The 19,388-nt window shown below is 48.8% G+C and overlaps 1 protein-coding gene across 2 annotated transcripts in view; it reads left to right on the plus strand.

Annotated features, from left to right (window-relative positions):
• DUS3L (dihydrouridine synthase 3 like) overlaps positions 1–19,388 on the plus strand; it is a 67,103-nt gene that overhangs the window by 21,297 nt on the left and 26,418 nt on the right. For both annotated transcript variants that reach the window (XM_063921444.1, XM_063921445.1), the window contains exons 6-9: positions 2,656–2,808; positions 3,180–3,296; positions 3,647–3,712; positions 4,792–4,902. In XM_063921444.1, coding sequence (XP_063777514.1) covers positions 2,656–2,808; positions 3,180–3,296; positions 3,647–3,712; positions 4,792–4,902 — 447 coding nt within the window. The remainder of the gene's footprint in view (positions 1–2,655; positions 2,809–3,179; positions 3,297–3,646; positions 3,713–4,791; positions 4,903–19,388) is intronic.

The following is a 19,388-nucleotide window of genomic DNA, read 5'->3' on the forward strand; positions in this document are numbered from 1 at the left end:
GATGGTTGACTAGGAGGAGGAGCAGAAGATTTAGGAGTAGATAATCTTCCTCGCTCGGTTGCTCTCTCTCTGAAACGTAGATCAACCTTCGTACAAAGAGAAATTAGCTCATCCAACTTAGAGGGCAAGTCTCTGGTAGCTAACTCATCCTTGATGCGTTCTGATAAGCCATGCCAGAATGCAGCATACAGGGCCTCGTCGTTCCATGCCAGTTCGGATGCCAGGATTTTAAACTGTATAAGATACTGTCCCACAGTGCGTGTTCCCTGGCGTAAACGGAGAATCTCAGATGAAGCAGATGTTATCCGGCCTGGCTCGTCGAAGATGCGCCTGAATGTAGCTACAAAGTCAGTATAGGAGGATAGCAGGGGATCAGACTTCTCCCATAAAGGTGATGCCCAGTCAAGGGCTGAGCCACTGAGAAGGGAGATGATATAGGCAATTTTGGTACGGTCACTGAAGAAATTGCCAGGTAGAAGCTCAAAGTGGATTTCACATTGATTGAGAAATCCCCTGCAGAACCTTGGAGATCCATCAAATTTTGCTGGCGTTGGAAGATGAAGATGTGGACTGGAAATGGGTAAGGTGGGTGGGGTTACAGCTGGTGTCACTGTAGTGGACGCACCGGACGTGCCAGGTCCACGGAGGGTCGTTTGAAACCCATCCAGCCGTGTAGAGAGATCCTGGAAACAGCGGATGATGTGGCCCTGTGCAGCCTCCTGATGTTCAAGTCGGGCTGCCAGTTCTTGCATTGGCCTGGCCGCTTGATCCTGGTCTCCGGCTGGATTCATTAGGTCAGTGCTTACTGTCACAACTGAGGGCCTGAGCTGACGGGAGGCAGCCTCAGTTGTAGGGGCTGAGATGTAACGGAACCTGGGAGGTTGTATCAGACCCCTAGACATGTAAGTAACATGTAGAATAACTGCCCGAAGGCGTGACCACGACAACCAGGATAAAAGTCAATGATGTTTATTATGACAAACTCCGTAACACAGCAGCAGTAAAGGAAACATAAAAGTCAACAGAGGATAAATACAATTCCTGGGTACTACAGGGTGGCAAGGGCCACAGGCACTGGTAGTGTGAGACAGTTCTTATAATCTTCTAGTTGGAAAGTCCTTACCAGGCCTGACTGTAGCAATGGAGAGAACCCAGGATCGTACCAGCTGGTGTTCCAGGAAAGGCTGGGCTGCTGAAGATAAAACGGCTGCTGTGGATACTGGCTGGAACCAGACTGTTGTTGGTACGGAGTGGATACTGGCTGGAACCAGTTAAATAATAAACGAACTTGAGAGCGATGAAATAATAATGAAGTTTGGAGTTTGAGAGCGGTGAAATAATAATACCGGTGGAGAGTGGTAAACTGCAGAAAGGACACCGGCCCTTTAAGAGAAGCTGTACACTGCTGGAAGCTGGGCTGGAAGCAGGTGATTGTTGTAACTGGAAACAGGTGAGTCCAGAATGGATCGGAGAGTCAGGCTACACCGCAGATGGAATGCTGGTGCGGGTCTCTATAGCAGAAGTCTGGAGACAGGAGCTGGAACCTGGAAGACAACCACAGGAGAGAGACAAACTGGAACTAGGTTAGACAACCAAAGCACTGACGCCTTCCTTGCTCAGGCACAGCTTACTTATACCTGCAGCAAGGAAGGGGTTGGCTAGGCAATTATGCAAATCAACAATACAGACAGCAGATTGGTGGAAATGATCAGATGACAAAATCCAAGATGGCTGCGCCCATGCAGACACTTGGAGGGAAGTTTGGTTTGTAATCCATGTGAGAATTGAAACAGTAATGGCGACGCCGGCCACAGGAGACAGGAGACGCCAGACTGACAAGCGCACATTTAACCACGCGGGCACAGCGGAGGCCGCGGCTGATGAAATCACCACTCTGACATTCTGCATGTGGAAACTCAGGAACAGCGAGATCCGGTCCTGGAACGCTGAGCCAGCCTTAGGAGGCATCTGAAGGGTAAGTAATGGCGTCCAGATACCCGGATCGTGACACTTTTAAGCTCTTATTATCACATGTATTGGTATATTACGATTTTCTATATGGGGTGGCTATTTAGCTGAATATTGAATGTTCACATCTTCAACAATCAATGTATTTCAAAAAAAACAAATGCCATAAAAAAATGACACTAGGCAAAATACGGAAGGGCACAGACTGTACTTTTCATTCCTTTTTTTTATTCCTTATGTATCAATTATTATATTGTAATTTTTAAGACCCACAATCCTGTGTGTGTACATGCAGCTCCACGTGCTAACAGTCTGTCGTATATCTGTCAGGATATGGCTGTGGAGGCAGCCATTTTGTGAGCTCTGCTAATATTAACGAGACTCTCTAAGGTATGTCCTTGTAAAATGATAGGCAGATTCCTCATTTATATTGGTACGTTATGTGATATCACATTCTTCTAGGGAAGTTATAGGCTTAATTGTCATGATTATTGTCTCATGCCCAAAAATGGCCGCCAACACGTTCAGATGATCGTTAAATGTATGAATTGACCAAAGGAGCTATAAAATGCGCCAGGCATATCGCTTACAAAAATCATACCTTATTTTTTTTTTTTTGGAGTGTCTTATTCCTGCAGATTTGTTCATATAATAATAACCTGCTTTGTGTACTGCTTTCATTGTTAGTGCGGCAATCTTCCATTTAGAAGAGTATGCAAACGCTATGGAGCGGACATCACATGTGGAGAGATGGCCATGTGCACTAACCTGCTCCAGGGCAAGCCTTCAGAATGGGCGCTGATGAAGAGACATCACTCCGAGGACCTGTTTGGTGTACAGGTCGGTTGTAGCTCTCAATGTAGGAGAAAAGAGGGAGGCTAATCTTTATATCTTATGATCGTATATATGTCCTATAGCAACATCACATTCTACAAGAGAGATCGCACCACACATTATTATCACCTGGCTTATGCGATTTGATTGGAAAGAAATACCTCACCAGTGATCAGCCAATCAGGGACTCTGGCACACAAGCTCTTGAATAACTTCCATGCTGGCATTAGGACTTAATATCCAAAAGAGGTCCTAAGGGAAGATGTTACTGGTCAAGGAAGCAACATTTGAACCTTGGGTAGTTTTGACATCGCTTCAACATTATTCTTTTCCTCATCGCTGTGTAGGTTTTTAATTGTGGTACATTCTTCTTGCAGCTAGAGGGCGCTTTCCCTGACACTATGACCAAGTGTGCTGAGCTGCTTAACAGAACCATCGATGTGGACTTTGTCGATATTAATGTCGGATGTCCTATAGATCTGGTGTACAAGAAGGTGAGCTTCTTTTCCTGCTGTAACTGTTTAGAGACTAGTAGTATATATACATCTGTAGGTACACCATATACCAACTCTGCCATCAAGGCACCCTAATGGTCCAGGTTTGAAGGATAACCATGCTTGGGCACAGGTGACTAAATTAGTACCTCAGATTGATTTGACCATCTGTGCTCAACCACAAAGATCATGAAAATCTGGTCTGGTGGGTTGACTTGAGGACCGAGTTTGGGAACCACTGTCATATACTGTAAAGTAGACCCTGCATTTGTGATTAGACCCATGCTGTAAAACAACCTGACAGTGTATACTAATTAGGGGAAATCTCCTACTTTGCGCTTGTTTTATAGGGTGGTGGCTGCGGCTTAATGACTAGGACGAGGAAATTTGAGGGAATTGTGAAAGGAATGAACTCTGTAAGTATGAAAGAGAGATTTTGGTATTTTAATAATATACTAAATTCAGTTTCTGTTAACATAAAGGAAAGCTATCATCTTAAATGTGTTATCTGCTGTTGAGGGGCTGGATGCCCAAATAAACATTGTTATGGTGCTGGTAATGTGAATATCAACAGCCGTCTACACTCAGTGCAGTCTGCGTGGCTGGCTGCTCCCAGGAATCATGATTAAAGGTGGGGCAGACCCTGGGCCCCCATTGACTGGTCACATGATAGAGGCTGCAGTGCCTATGTAAGACAGTTGTCTAAAATAATGACACTACTGTAACTGTGCTGAACAGTGTTACAATAGTTTGACAATTCAGGTATATATAGCGACGCCGGTATCCTGGAAGCGGAATGCCGGAGGGGTGGGGGGAGCGAGTGCAACAAGCCCCTTGCGGGCTGGCTGCACTCGCCACGCTGCGGGGCTCTGTGGTGACCTGCAATCGCCACGGGTTCTATTCCCACTCTGTGGGTGTCGTGGACACCCACGAGTGGGAATAGTCCCTGTTGGTCGGCATGCCGACTGTCAAGATTTTGAGGGGGCGAGATGTAGGTGGTGATATTGTGACCTGCGGTCTCTTGACCGCTGGTCACATAACTGCTTGCCGTTGCCTACTGTAATAAATTGCTCAGGGCAAGGGTGCTTGGAGGGCCATGCAGATACAAGTGCTCTATGTCCACCAGAAGGTACTTGTAATATAACTGAAAGAGTAGCACAAGTTGTGGCGTAAAAATAGAAGTACCCTCTTAATAAAAGGTTTGAATGGTTCTACTTCTTCAATAGGACTTCTCCCAGTCCTAATTTGTATTTACACAAACATGAAATACTTAGAATATACTTTTCGCCGCTTGTTCTTTATGCTTTCAGGTAAATAGGACATCACGTAAGTAGATATGCAGAGTATAGTTCAGTAGTATTATTGTATGGCCGTAAATGAATGGTGGTTTCGTTTTGAGCATAAAAGCTTATTAAAATGCATTTGAATTGGCTTCCAGCTTTAGGCTCTGTCGACAGAAAGATGATTCCATTTGACACCGTATTATACCTTCTAGGTTCTAGATGTGCCGCTGACTGTGAAGATCAGAACTGGAGTTCAGGAAAAAGTCAATCTAGCTCATAAACTTATTCCAGAGCTTCGGGAGTGGGGCGTTTCACTGGTTACAGTGAGTCTTCATATTACAAAATGTATAAAGTATTTACACAGTTCACCAGTGCTGGGAAAGCAAAGGATCATTTTAGAAAGGATTCTCTATGCATTAAAGCAGTGATTCCCAAACTGGCTGCCTCAGAGCACTTGCAGGTGTGACCTGGGCTGGTGGTCCAGGACCAAATGATATTATCTATGGTCCATGTAATAGACAAAACCAGTGCTGGTTGCTGCCAACCATACAATATGTGGACAAACAGCAGCACAACCCTGTCCACACCACACAGCTAGAACCTTGGGATGACCGTTAAGCACAATTTACTTCATTTAAATAATTTCTGATGAATTTCTCAATAAGAAAATTTTGGCCTGTGGGTGCCGTGAAAAAAATGCCGATACCCCCAGGGCACCACGAATCAAAAACGTTTGGGAACCACTGCATTAGAGAGTACAGAGAAGGTACCAGGATGGACATCCCTAAGACTGGGTGAGGGTCATGTCGGGTCTTTTATTTTTTTCATCATTTTTAATAGAATCCTTTTAACAACCACTTAACTGACGATTTTTCCCTTCAAAACTGTTAATAACATTGTTTTTTTAAATTTATTTTATTTAATAAAGTTTAAAAAGTATCTCTCTAAATATTTAAACATTATATTATGTACATCTGCAGAATGGATCTCGTCCTCAAAAACGGGGACAGGGTGGGACGGCGCAGTCGCATGAGATCTGACCATGCCAGTTAAGTGGTCAAAGCACCTCTGAGCTACTGTAAGGCTGGGTACACACTGAAGCGACGGGCATTCGTTCCAACATCGGAACGAATGCCCGTCAGCAGGGATTGGCACGATGTTAATGAAGAAACGGAACGACAATGTTCCGTCCTCCCATTAGCTTAAACAAGGACGCTAGGTTTGATGTGCAGCACATAAGACCTAGCGTCCGCTGCTTGCGACCTCAGGAGCACACAACCCTGGGTACACACGGAGCGATGTAAGCAATATGTCGCTCCAAAAACGACCTTTTGGAGCAACATCGCTCTAGTGTGTGCCCAGCTTTAACTGTTAAAGAGAGAGTTTCTAGTGAATAGTCATTGTGTAAGCTGCCGTGTGTGTTTCCTTCATTACAGCCTTTCCCAGTTTGCAATTAACACTGTATTTTGGGTCAGCATACAGGGCCTTATTCAGGTTTGTTAGCAAACAAAAAAAGTTAGCAATTGGTTAAAACCATGTGCACTGCAGGAGGGGAAGATGTGACCTGTGTAGAGAGAGTTAGATTTGGGCGTGGTGTGTTCAAACTGAAATCTAAATTGCAGTGTAAAAATAAAGCAGACAGTATTTACCCTGCACAGAAACAATGTAATCCATCTAAATCGGCCGTGGCCAACGCGTGGCCCTTGAGCCGCATGCGGCTCTTTCTTTATTCAAATGTGGCTCCCAACACTCAGTCACCTGACCACAACAGATCCTGGAAACCGCTGCACTCCAGCCAGACACACAGCAGCACTACGGCGACTGAAAACTGAGGGAGCCAGATACTGGGCTGTAGTGACCTATGAGGGTGGGCTGGAGTGACACAAGGGGGAGCTGGCTGGAGTGACACAGAAGTATCCTGGCAGGAGAGACATAATGGGGGAGCTGACTGGAGTGATAAAGGAGGGTGCTGGCTGGAGTGACACATGGGGGAGCTGGCTGGAGTGACACATGGGGGAGCTGGCTGGAGTGACACAGAAGTATCCTGGTAGGAGAGACATAATGGGGGAGTTGACTGGAGTGATACAGGTGCTGGCAGGAGTGATACAATGGGGAGCTGGCTGGAGTGACACAGAAGGATCCTGGTAGGAGAGACATAATTGGAGAGCTGACTGGAGTGATAAAGGAGGGTGCTGGCTGGAGTGACACATGGAGGAGCTGAAGTGTATTATGTGAATATGGCTGTTTCAATATATGTTATGTGGATCTGGATTTTTTTTATTATTTTATGCGGAAGTGTCTTTTTCAATGTATTTTATGTTGGATCTGGCTTTAAAATGTATTTTCTCTAACGTCCTAGTGGATGCTGGGGACTCCGAAAGGACCATGGGGAATAGCGGCTCCGCAGGAGACTGGGCACAAAGTAAAAGCTTTAGGACTAGCTGGTGTGCACTGGCTCCTCCCCCCATGACCCTCCTCCAAGCCTCAGTTAGATTTTGTGCCCGAACGAGAAGGGTGCAATCTAGGTGGCTCTCCTGAGCTGCTTAGAGTAAAAGTTTAAATAGGTTTTTTATTTTCAGTGAGACCTGCTGGCAACAGGCTCACTGCATCGAGGGACTTAGGGGAGAGAAACGAACTCACCTGCGTGCAGAGTGGATTGGGTTTCTTAGGCTACTGGACATTAGCTCCAGAGGGACGATCACAGGCCCAGCCATGGATGGGTCCCGGAGCCGCGCCGCCGGCCCCCTTACAGATGCTGAAGCAAGAAGAGGTCCATAAATCGGCGGCAGAAGACTTTCCTGTCTTCATAAGGTAGCGCACAGCACTGCAGCTGTGCGCCATTGCTCTCAGCACACTTCACACTCCGGTCACTGAGGGTGCAGGACGCTGGGCGTCCTGGGAAGCAATGAATTTACCTTAGTTGGCGAAAAATACATCACATATAGCTCCTGGGCTATATGGATGTATTTAACCCCTGCCAGTTTTCCAGTAAAAAGCGGGAGAAGAGCCCGCCGTGAAGGGGGCGGGGCCTATCTCCTCAGCACACAGCGCCATTTTTCCCACACAGCTCCGCTGGTAGGAAGGCTCCCAGAATCTCCCCTGCATCCTGCAACTACAGAAACAGGGTAAAAAAGAGAGGGGGGCACTTATTTGGCAAAATAACAGATATAAGCAGCTATAAGGGATAGACACTTATTGTAAGGTTGTCCCTATACATATATAGCGCTCTGGTGTGTGCTGGCAAACTCTCCCTCTGTCTCCCCAAAGGGCTAAGTGGGTCCTGTCCTCTATCAGAGCATTCCCTGTGTGTGTGCTGGGTGTCGGTACGTGTGTCTCGACATGTATGAGGAGGAAAATGATGTGGAGGCGGAGCAGAGTGTCTGTAACAGTGATGTCACCCCCTAGGGGGTCGACACCTGAGTGGATGTACTGTTGAAAATTACGTGACAGTGTCAGCTCTATATAAAACAGTGGTTGACATGAGACAGCCGGCTACTCAGCTTGTGCCTGTCCAGACGTCTCATAGGCCGTCAGGCAGATGGCAGATACAGACGCCGACACGGATACTGACTCCTGTGTCAACGGTGAAGAGACAACCGTGATTTCCAGTAGGGCCACACGTTACATGATTGAGACAATGGAAAATGTTTTATACATTTCTGATAATACGAGTACCACCAAAAAAAGGGGTATTATGTTCGGTGAGGGAAAAACTACCTGTAGTTTTCCTGAATCTGAGAAATAAAATGTGTGATGATGCGTGGGTTTCCCCCCGATAACAATTAATAATTTCTTAAAAAGTATTGGCTGCATACCCTTTCCCGCCAGAGGTTAGGATGCATTGGGAAACACCCCCTAGGGGGGATAAGGCGCTCACACGCTTGTAAGAACAAGGGCTCTACCCTCTCATGAGATGGCCGCCCTTAAGGATCCTGCTGATAGAAAGCAGGAGGGTATCCAAAAAAAAAAAAAAAGGTATTTACACACATACTGGTGTTATACTGCGACCAGCTATCGCCTCAGCCTGGAGGTGCAGTGCTGGGTTGGCATGGTCTGATTCCCTGACTGGAAATATTGATATCCTAGATAAGGATAGTATATTATTGCCTATAGAGCATTTAAAAGATGCATTTCTATATATGCATGATGCACAGCGGAATAATTGCCGACTGGCATCAAGTATAAGTGCGTTGTCCAATTCTACCAGTAAAATGGTCAGGTGATGCGGATTCCAAACGTCATTTGGAAGTATTGCCTTTGAAAGGGGACATTTGGGGTCGGTCTTTTAGACCTGGTGGCCACGGCAACAGCTGGGAAATCCACGTTTGTACCCCAGGTCGCCTCTCAAAATAAGACGCCGTATTATCAGGCGCAGTCCTTTGTTGGCAAGCGGACAAAAGGTTCCTCTTTTCTGCTCGTGACAGAGGGAGAGGAAAAAGGCTGCAGGGATCAGCCAGTTCCCAGGAACAGAAACCCTTTCCAGCCTCTGCCAAGCCCTCAGTATGACGCTAGGGCTTTACAAGCTCAGGCACGGTGGGGGCCCGTTCTCAATGAATTTCAGTGCGCAGTGGGCTCACTCGCAAGTAGACCCCTGGATCCTTCAGGTAATATCTCAGGGGTACATATTGGAATTCGAGACGTCTCCCCCTCGCCGTTTCCAAAAGTCGACTTTACCGACGTCTCCCTCGGACAGGGAGGCAGTTTTGGAAGCCATTCACAAGCTGTATTCCCAGCAGGTGATAATCAAGGTACCCCTCCTGCAACAGGGAACGGGGTATTATTCCACACTATTGTGGTACCGAAGCCAGACGGCTCGGTGAGACCGATTCTAAAATCTAAAATCTTTGAACACTTACATACAGAGGTTCAAATTCAAGATTGAGTCACTCAGAGCAGTGATTGCGAACCTGGAAGAAGGGGACTACATGATGTCTCGGGACATCAAGGATGCTTACCTTCATGTCAAAATTTACCCTTCTCACCAAGGGTACCTCAGGTTTATGGTACAGAACTGTCACTATCAGTTCAGACGCTGCCGTAGGGATGGTCCACGGCACCCCGGGTCTTTACCAAGGTAATGGCCGAAATGATGATGTTCCTTCGAAGGAAGGGAATTTTAGTTATCCCTTACTTGGACGATTCCCTGATAAGGGTAAGATCCAGGGAACAGTTGGAGGTCGGTGTAGCACTATCTCAGATAGTGTTGCGGCAGCACGATTGGATTCTCAATATTCCAAAATCGCAGCTGGTTCCGTCGACGTGTCTTCTGTTCCTAGGGATGATCCTGGACACAGTCCAGTAAAAAGGTGTTTCTCCCGGAGGAGAAAGCCAGGGAGTTATCCGAGCTAGTCAGGAACCTCCTCAAACCGAGCCAAGTCTCAGTGCATCAATGCACAAGGGTTCTGGGTAAAATGGGGGCTTCCTACGAAGCAATCCCATTTGGCAGATTCCACGCAAGAACTTTCCAGTGGGACCTGCTGGACAAATGGTCCGGGTCGCATCTTCAGATGCATCAGCGGATAACCCTGTCACCAAGGACAAGGGTGTCCCTCCTGTGGTGGTTGCAGAGTGCTCATCTTCTAGAGGGCCGCAGATTCGGCATTCAGGACTGGGTCCTGGTAACCACGGATGCCAGCCTGCGAGGCTGGGGAGCAGTCACACAGGGAAGGAATATCCAGGACTTATGGTCAAGCCTGGAGACATCACTTCACATAAATATCCTGAAGCTAAGGGACATTTACAATGCTCTAAGCTTAGCAAGACCTTTGCTTCAAGGACAGCCGGTGTTGATCCAGTCGGACAACATCACGGCAGTCACCCACGTAAACAGACAGGGTGGCACAAGAAGCAGAAGGGCAATGACAGAAGCTGCAAGGATTCTTCGCTGGGCGGAAAATCATGGGATAGCACTGTCAGCAGTATTCATTCCGGGAGTGGACAACTGGGAAGCAGACTTCCTCAGCACGACCTCCACCCGGGGAGAGTGGGGACTTCACCCAGAAGTCTTCCACAGGATTATAAACCGTTGGGAAAAACTCGACAGGTATTGCGCCAGGTCCAGGGACCCTCAGGCAATAGCTGTAGACGCTCTGGTAACACCGTGGGTGTACCAGTCAGGGTATGTGTTTCCTCCTCTGCCTCTCATACCCAAGGTACTGAGATTGATAAGATGGTGAGGAGTAAGCACTATATTCGTGGCTCCGGATTGGCCAAGAAGGACTTGGTAACCGGAACTTCAAGAGATGCTCACGGAGGATCCGTGGCCTCTACCTCTAAGAAGGGACCTGCTCCAGCAAGGACCCTGTCTGTTCCAAGACTTACCGCGGCTGCGTTTGACGGCATGGCGGTTGAACGCCGGATCCTGAAGGAAAAAGGGCATTCCGGATGAAGTCATCCCTATCCTGATCAAAGCCAGGAAGGATGTAACCGCAAAAACATTATCACCGCAATTGGCGAAAATATGTTGCGTGGTGCGAGGCCAGTAAGGCCAGACGGTGGAAATTCGACTGGGTCGATTCCTACATTTCCTGCAAACAGGAGTGTCTATGGGCCTGAAATTGGGGTCCATTAAGGTTCAAATTTCGGCCCTGTCAATTTTCTTCCAAAAAGAACTAGCTTCAGTCCCTGAAGTTCAGACGTTTGTAAAAGGGGTACTGCATATACAGCCTCCTTTTGTGCCTCCAGTGGCACTTGGGATCTCAATGTAGTTTTTTTTTTGGATTCCAAAAGTCACATTGGTTTGAATAACTTAAATCTGTGGAGTTAAAATATCTCAGATGGAAAGTGGTCATGCTGTTGGCCCTGGCCTGGGCCAGGCGCGTGTCAGAATTGGCGGCTTTATCCTGTAAAAGCCCTTATCTGATTTTCCATTCGGACAGGGCGGAATTGAGGACTCGTCCTCAATTTCTCCCTAAGGTGTTTTCAGCATTTCACTTAAACCAACCTATTGTGGTGCCTGCGGCTACTAGGGACTTGGAGGATTCCAAGTTGCTGGACGTAGTCAGGGCCCTGAAAATATGTTTCCAGGACGGCTGGAGTCAGAAAATCTGACTCGCTGTTTATCCTGTATGCACCCAACAAGCTGGGTGCTCCTGCTTCTAAGCAGACGATTGCTCGTTGGATTTGCAGTACAATTCAGCTTGCACATTCTGTGGCAGGCCTGCCACAGCCAAAATCTGTAAAAGCCCATTCCACACGGAAAGTGGGCTCATCTTGGGCGGCTGCCCGAGGGGTCTCGGCTTTACAACTTTGCCGAGCAGCTACTTGGTCAGGGGCAAACACGTTTGCTAAATTCTACAAATTTGATACCCTGGCTGAGGAGGACCTGGAGTTCTCTCATTCGGTGCTGCAGAGTCATCCGCACTCTCCCGCCCGTTTGGGAGCTTTGGTATAATCCCCATGGTCCTTTCGGAGTCCCCAGCATCCACTAGGACGTTAGAGAAAATAAGAATTTACTTACCGATAATTCTATTTCTCATAGTCCGTAGTGGATGCTGGGCGCCCATCCCAAGTGCGGATTGTCTGCATTACTTGTACATAGTTATTGTTACAAAAATCGGGTTATTGTTGTTGTGAGCCATCTTTTCAGAGGCTCCTTCTGTTATCATGCTGTTAACTGGGTTCAGATCATAAGTTGTACGGTGTGATTGGTGTGGCTGGTAATGAGTCTTACCCGGGATTCAAAATCCTTCCTTATTGTGTACGCTCGTCCGGGCACAGTATCCTAACTGAGGCTTGGAGGAGGGTCATGGGGGGAGGAGCCAGTGCACACCAGCTAGTCCTAAAGCTTTTACTTTGTGCCCAGTCTCCTGCGGAGCCGCTATTCCCCATGGTCCTTTCGGAGTCCCCAGCATCCACTACGGACTATGAGAAATAGAATTATCGGTAAGTAAATTCTTATTTTATGTGGATCTGGCATTTTCATTGTATTTTATACCAGGGGTGTGGCCTAGCAGGCACAAGGCCACACCCCATTTTTGCACACGCACCTTCGGCTTGATGTCAGCTCTTTGACGTACCTAACAAGATTTTTTGGCTCTTTGTCTCTGACTGGTTGGCCACCCCTGATCTAAGTCTTAAATCTATGTGTACATTACATCTGCCCCCCTGCAGTGCCCAATTGTTAACTTCTTGGGTTTGCTAACAAAATATGAATAACCACCATAATCTGTCACACTTATGGGGAACTTAAAGATAAAACAAACAAAAAAACACAACTTGCCTTTATCTGAGTCCACCTTTCCCCTCCTGTGTGCGGTATGCAAAGTTTTTAGTATTGTTTGGATACCCGGATATGACCAGGGATAGGCCTGGGGCAAGTCCGCACTGATAGTGATGCTACTACTTTCACCAGCGGATAGATGGGGGTGGTGCGGTTGAATTGATGCGGAAAACGCATAATACAGGTGGATATTGGCATTTATTTCCGAGCGTGAAATGCCGCTGTATCAGGCTTATCCTGTCTGAGAAATTTGTGTGCAGTGACACGTATGAAGTGGTGTCAGATCAGGGGATTGGAAAATGCATTCTGGTATGAAAAGGTGGTGCTACATTCCAAATGTGGGTTTGGCTATAACTGTAAAGAGTGTCTACACTGTATATAGTATTACACGGAGTATCTGCTGCAACTTTGCATATAAGGACAGTAAAGTCTTGTTCATTATAGTACAATTGTAATAGTTTTTTTCCCATGCCAGGACTTCTGTTGTCTTATTTTCATACAGTTACTGCAGTGTGCCAAGAATTGCCCGCACACTGCTAGTGACTTACCACCTGTACACCACAACCAGTGCACCAAGGATTGCCCGCACACTGCTAGTGACTTACCACCTGTACACCACAACCAGTGCACCAAGGATTGCCCGCACACTGCTATTGACTTACCACCTGTACACCACAACCAGTGCACCAAGGATTGCCTCCACCTGTACCACAACCGGTGCACCAAGGATTGCCCCCACACTGCTAGTGACTTTCCACCTGTACACCACAACCGATGCACCAAGGATTGCCCGCACACTATAGTGACTTTCCACCTGTACACCACAACCAGTGCACCAAGGATTGCCCGCACACTGCTACTGACTTTCCACCTGTACACCACAACCAGTGCACCAAGGATTGCCCGCGCACTGCTAGTGACTCCACCTGTACACCATTACTAGGGCACCAAGGATTGCCCGCACACTGCTAGTGACTTTCCACCTGTACACCATTGCTAGGGTACCAAGGATTGCCCGTGCACTGCTAGTGACTTTCCACCTGTACACCATTGCTAGGGCACCAAGGATTGCCCAGACACTGCTAGTAACTTTCCACCTGTACACCATTACTAGGGCACCAAGGATTGCCCGCGCACTGCTAGTGACTCCACCTGTACACCATTACTAGGGCACCAAGGATTGCCCGCACACTGCTAGTGACTTTCCACCTGTACACCATTGCTAGGGTACCAAGGATTGCCCGTGCACTGCTAGTGACTTTCCACCTGTACACCATTGCTAGGGCACCAAGGATTGCCCAGACACTGCTAGTAACTTTCCACCTGTACACCATTACTAGGGCACCAAGGATTGCCCGTGCACTGCTAGTGACTTTCCACCTGTACACCATTACTAGGGCACCAAGAATTGCCCGCACACTGCTAGTGACTTACCACCTGTACACCACAACCAGTGCACCAAGGATTGCCCGCATACTGCTAGTGACTTACCACCTGTACACCACAACCAGTGCACCAAGGATTGCCTTCACCTGTACCACAACCGGTGCACCAAGGATTGCCACCACACTGCTAGTGACTTTCCACCTGTACACCACAACCGATGCACCAAGGATTGCCCGCACACTATAGTGACTTTACACTTGTACACCACAACCAGTGCACCAAGGATTGCCCGCACACTGCTAGTGACTTTCCACTTGTACACCACAACCAGTGCCCCAAGGATTGCCTGCACACTGCTAGTGACTTTCCACTTGTACACCACAACCAGTGCACCAAGGATTGCCCGCGCACTGCTAGTGACTTTTACACCTGTACACCATTACTAGGGCACCAAGGATTGCCCGCGCACTGCTAGTGACTTTCCACCTGTACACCATTACTAGGGCACCAAGGATTGCCCGCACACTGCTAGTGACTTTCCACCTGTACACCATTACTAGGGCACCAAGGATTGCCCGCGCACTGCTAGTGACTTTCCACCTGTACACCACAACCAGTGCACCAAGGATTGCCCGCGCACTGCTAGTGACTTTCCACCTGTACACCACAACCAGTGCACCAAGGATTGCCTTCACCTGTACCACAACCGGTGCACCAAGGATTGCCCGCACACTGCTAGTGACTTTCCACCTGTACACCACAACCAGTGCACCAAGGATTGCCCGCACACTGCTAGTTAATTTCCACCTGTACACCACAACCAGTGCACCAGGGGTTGCCCGCATTCTGCTAGTAACTTTCCACCTGTACACCACAACCAGTGCACCAGGGGTTGCCCGCACACTGCTGTGACTTTCCACTTGTACACCACAATCAGTGCACCAAGAATTGCCCGCACACTGCTAGTTAATTTCCACCTGTACACCACAACCAGTGCACCAGGGGTTGCCCGTATTCTGCTAGTGACTTTCCACTTGTACACCATTACTAGGGCACCAAGGATTGCCCGCGCACTGCTAGTGACTTTCCACCTGTACACCATTACTAAGGCACCAAGGTTTGCCCGCGCACTGCTAGTAACTTTCCACCTGTACACCATTACTAGGGCACCAAGGATTGCCCGTGCACTGCTAGTGACTTTCCACATGTACACCACAACCAGTGCACCAAGGATTGCCCGCACACTGCTAGTGACTTTCCACCTGTACACCACAACCAGTGCACCAGGGGTTGCCCGCACACTGCTATGACTTTCCACTTGTACACCATTACTAGGGCACCAAGGATTGCCCGCACACTGCTAGTGACTTTCCACCTGTACACCACAACCAGTGCACCAAGGATTGCCCGCACACTGCTACTGAATTTCCACCTGTACACCACAACCAGTGCACCAAGAATTGCCCGCACACTTGCTAGTTAATTTCCACCTGTACACCACAACCAGTGCACCAGGGGTTGCCCGCATTCTGCTAGTAACTTTCCACCTGTACACCATTACAAGGGCACCAAGAATTGCCCGCACACTGCTAGTTAATTTCCACCTGTACACCATTACTAGGACACCAAAGATTGCCCACACACTGCTAGTGACTTTCCACCTGTACACCATTACTAGGGCACCAAGCATTGCCCGCGCACTGCTAGTGACTTTCCACCTGTACACCATTACTAGGGCACCAAGGATTGCCCGCACACTGCTAGTGACTTTCCACCTGTACACCATTGCTAGGGTACCAGGGATTGCCCGTGCACTGCTAGTGACTTTCCACCTGTACACCATTGCTAGGGCACCAAGGATTGCCCGCACACTGCTAGTGACTTTCCACCTGTACACCATTACTAGGGCACCAAGGATTGCCCGTGCACTGCTAGTGACTTTCCACATGTACACCATTACTAGGGCACCAAGGATTGCCCGCACACTGCTAGTGACTTTCCACCTGTACACCATTACTAGGGCACCAAGGATTGCGCGCACACTGCTAGTGACTTTCCACCTGTACACCATTGCTAGGGTACCAAGGATTGCCCGTGCACTGCTAGTGACTTTCCACCTGTACACCATTGCTAGGGCACCAAGGATTGCCCACACACTGCTAGTAACTTTCCACCTGTACACCATTACTAAGGCACCAAGGATTGCCCGTGCACTGCTAGTGACTTTCCACCTGTACACCATTACTAGGGCACCAAGAATTGCCCGCACACTGCTAGTGACTTTCCACCTGTACACCACAACCAGTGCACCAAGGATTGCCCGCACACTGCTAGTGACTTACCACCTGTACACCACAACCAGTGCACCAAGGATTGCCTTCACCTGTACCACAACCAGTGCACCAAGGATTGCCACCACACTGCTAGTGACTTTCCATCTGTACACCACAACCGATGCACCAAGGATTGCCCGCACACTATAGTGACTTTCCACTTGTACACCACAACCAGTGCACCAAGGATTGCCCGCACACTGCTAGTGACTTTCCACCTGTACACCACAACCAGTGCACCAGGGGTTGCCCGCACACTGCTAGTGACCACCTGTACACCACAACCAGTGCACCAATGATTGCCCGCACACTGCTAGTGACTTTCCACCTGCACACCACAACCAGTGCACCAAGGATTGCCCGCACACTGCTAGTGACTTTCCACCTGTACACCACAACCAGTGCACCAGGGGTTGCCCGCACACTGCTATGACTTTCCACTTGTACACCACAACCAGTGCACCAAGAATTGCCCGCACACTGCTAGTTAATTTCCACCTGTACACCACAACCAGTGCACCAGGGGTTGCCCTCATTCTGTTAGTAACTTTCCACCTGTACACCATTACTAGGGCACCAAGGATTGCCCGCGCACTGCTAGTAACTTTCCACCTGTACACCATTACTAGGGCACCAAGGATTGCCCGCGCACTGCTAGTGACTTTCCACATGTACACCATTACTAGGGCACCAAGGATTGCCCGCACACTGCTAGTGACTTTCCACCTGTACACCATTACTAGGGCACCAAGGATTGCCCGCACACTGCTAGTGACTTTCCACCTGTACACCATTGCTAGGGTACCAAGGATTGCCCGTGCACTGCTAGTGACTTTCCACCTGTACACCATTGCTAGGGCACCAAGGATTGCCTGCACACTGCTAGTGACTTTCCACCTGTACACCACAACCAGTTCACCAGGGGTTGCCCGCACACTGCTAGTGACTTTCCACCTGTCCACCACAACCAGTGCACCAAGGATTGCCTGCACACTGCTAGTTAATTTCCACCTGTACACCACAACCAGTGCACCAGGGGTTGCCCGCATTCTGCTAGTAACTTTCCACCTGTACACCATTACTAGGGCACCAAGGATTGCCTGCGCACTGCTAGTGACTTTCCACCTGTACACCATTACTAGGGCACCAAGGATTGCCCGCGCACTGCTAGTAACTTTTCACCTGTACACCATTACTAGGGCACCAAGGATTGCCCGTGCACTGCTAGTGACTTTCCACCTGTACACCATTACTAGGGCACCAAGGATTGCCCGTGCACTGCTAGTGACTTTCCACCTGTACACCATTACTAGGGCACCAAGGATTGCCCGTGCACTGCTAGTGACTTTCCACCTGTACACCATTGCTAGGGCACCAAGGATTGCCCACACACTGCTAGTAACTTTCCACCTGTACACCATTACTAGGGCACCAAGGATTGCCCGTGCACTGCTAGTGACTTTCCACCTGTACACCATTACTAGGGCACCAAGAATTGCCCGCACACTGCTAGTGACTTACCACCTGTACACCACAACCAGTGCACCAAGGATTGCCCGCACACTGCTAGTGACTTACCACCTGTACACCACAACCAGTGCACCAAGGATTGCCTCCACCTGTACCACAACCGGTGCACCAAGGATTGCCACCACACTGCTAGTGACTTTCCACCTGTACACCACAACCAGTGCACCAAGGATTGCCCGCACACTATAGTGACTTTCCACCTGTACACCACAACCAGTGCATCAGGGGTTGCCCGCACACTGCTAGTGACCACCTGTACACCACAACCAGTGCACCAATGATTGCCCGCACACTGCTAGTGACTTTCCACCTGTACACCACAACCAGTGCACCAAGGATTGCCCGCACACTGATAGTGACTTTCCACCTGTACACCACAACCAGTGCACCAGGGGTTGCCCGCACACTGCTATGACTTTCCACTTGTACACCACAACCAGTGCACCAAGAATTGCCCGCACACTGCTAGTGACTTTCCACCTGTACACCATTGCTAGGGCACCAAGGATTGCCCGCACACTGCTAGTGACTTTCCACCTGTACACCACAACCAGTGCACCAAGGATTGCCCGCACACTGCTAGTTAATTTCCACCTGTACACCACAACCAGTGCACCAGGGGTTGCCCGCATTCTGCTAGTAACTTTCCACCTGTACACCATTACTAGGGCACCAAGGATTGCCCGCGCACTGCTAGTGACTTTCCACCTGTACACCACAACCAGTGCACCAGGGGTTGCCCGCACACTGCTATGACTTTCCACTTGTACACCATTACTAGGGCACCAAGGATTGCCCGCACACTGCTAGTGACTTTCCACCTGTACACCACAACCAGTGCACCAAGGATTGCCCGCACACTGCTACTGAATTTCCACCTGTACACCACAACCAGTGCACCAAGAATTGCCCGCACACTTGCTAGTTAATTTCCACCTGTACACCACAACCAGTGCACCAGGGGTTGCCCGCATTCTGCTAGTAACTTTCCACCTGTACACCATTACAAGGGCACCAAGAATTGCCCGCACACTGCTAGTTAATTTCCACCTGTACACCATTACTAGGACACCAAAGATTGCCCACACACTGCTAGTGACTTTCCACCTGTACACCATTGCTAGGGTACCAGGGATTGCCCGTGCACTGCTAGTGACTTTCCACCTGTACACCATTGCTAGGGCACCAAGGATTGCCCGCACACTGCTAGTGACTTTCCACCTGTACACCATTGCTAGGGCACCAAGGATTGCCCGCACACTGCTAGTGACTTTCCACCTGTACACCATTACTAGGGCACCAAGGATTGCCCGCACACTGCTAGTGACTTTCCACCTGT

This window comes from Pseudophryne corroboree, chromosome 5 (assembly GCF_028390025.1).
Source record: "Pseudophryne corroboree isolate aPseCor3 chromosome 5, aPseCor3.hap2, whole genome shotgun sequence".
Taxonomy (NCBI): Eukaryota; Metazoa; Chordata; class Amphibia; order Anura; family Myobatrachidae; genus Pseudophryne; species Pseudophryne corroboree.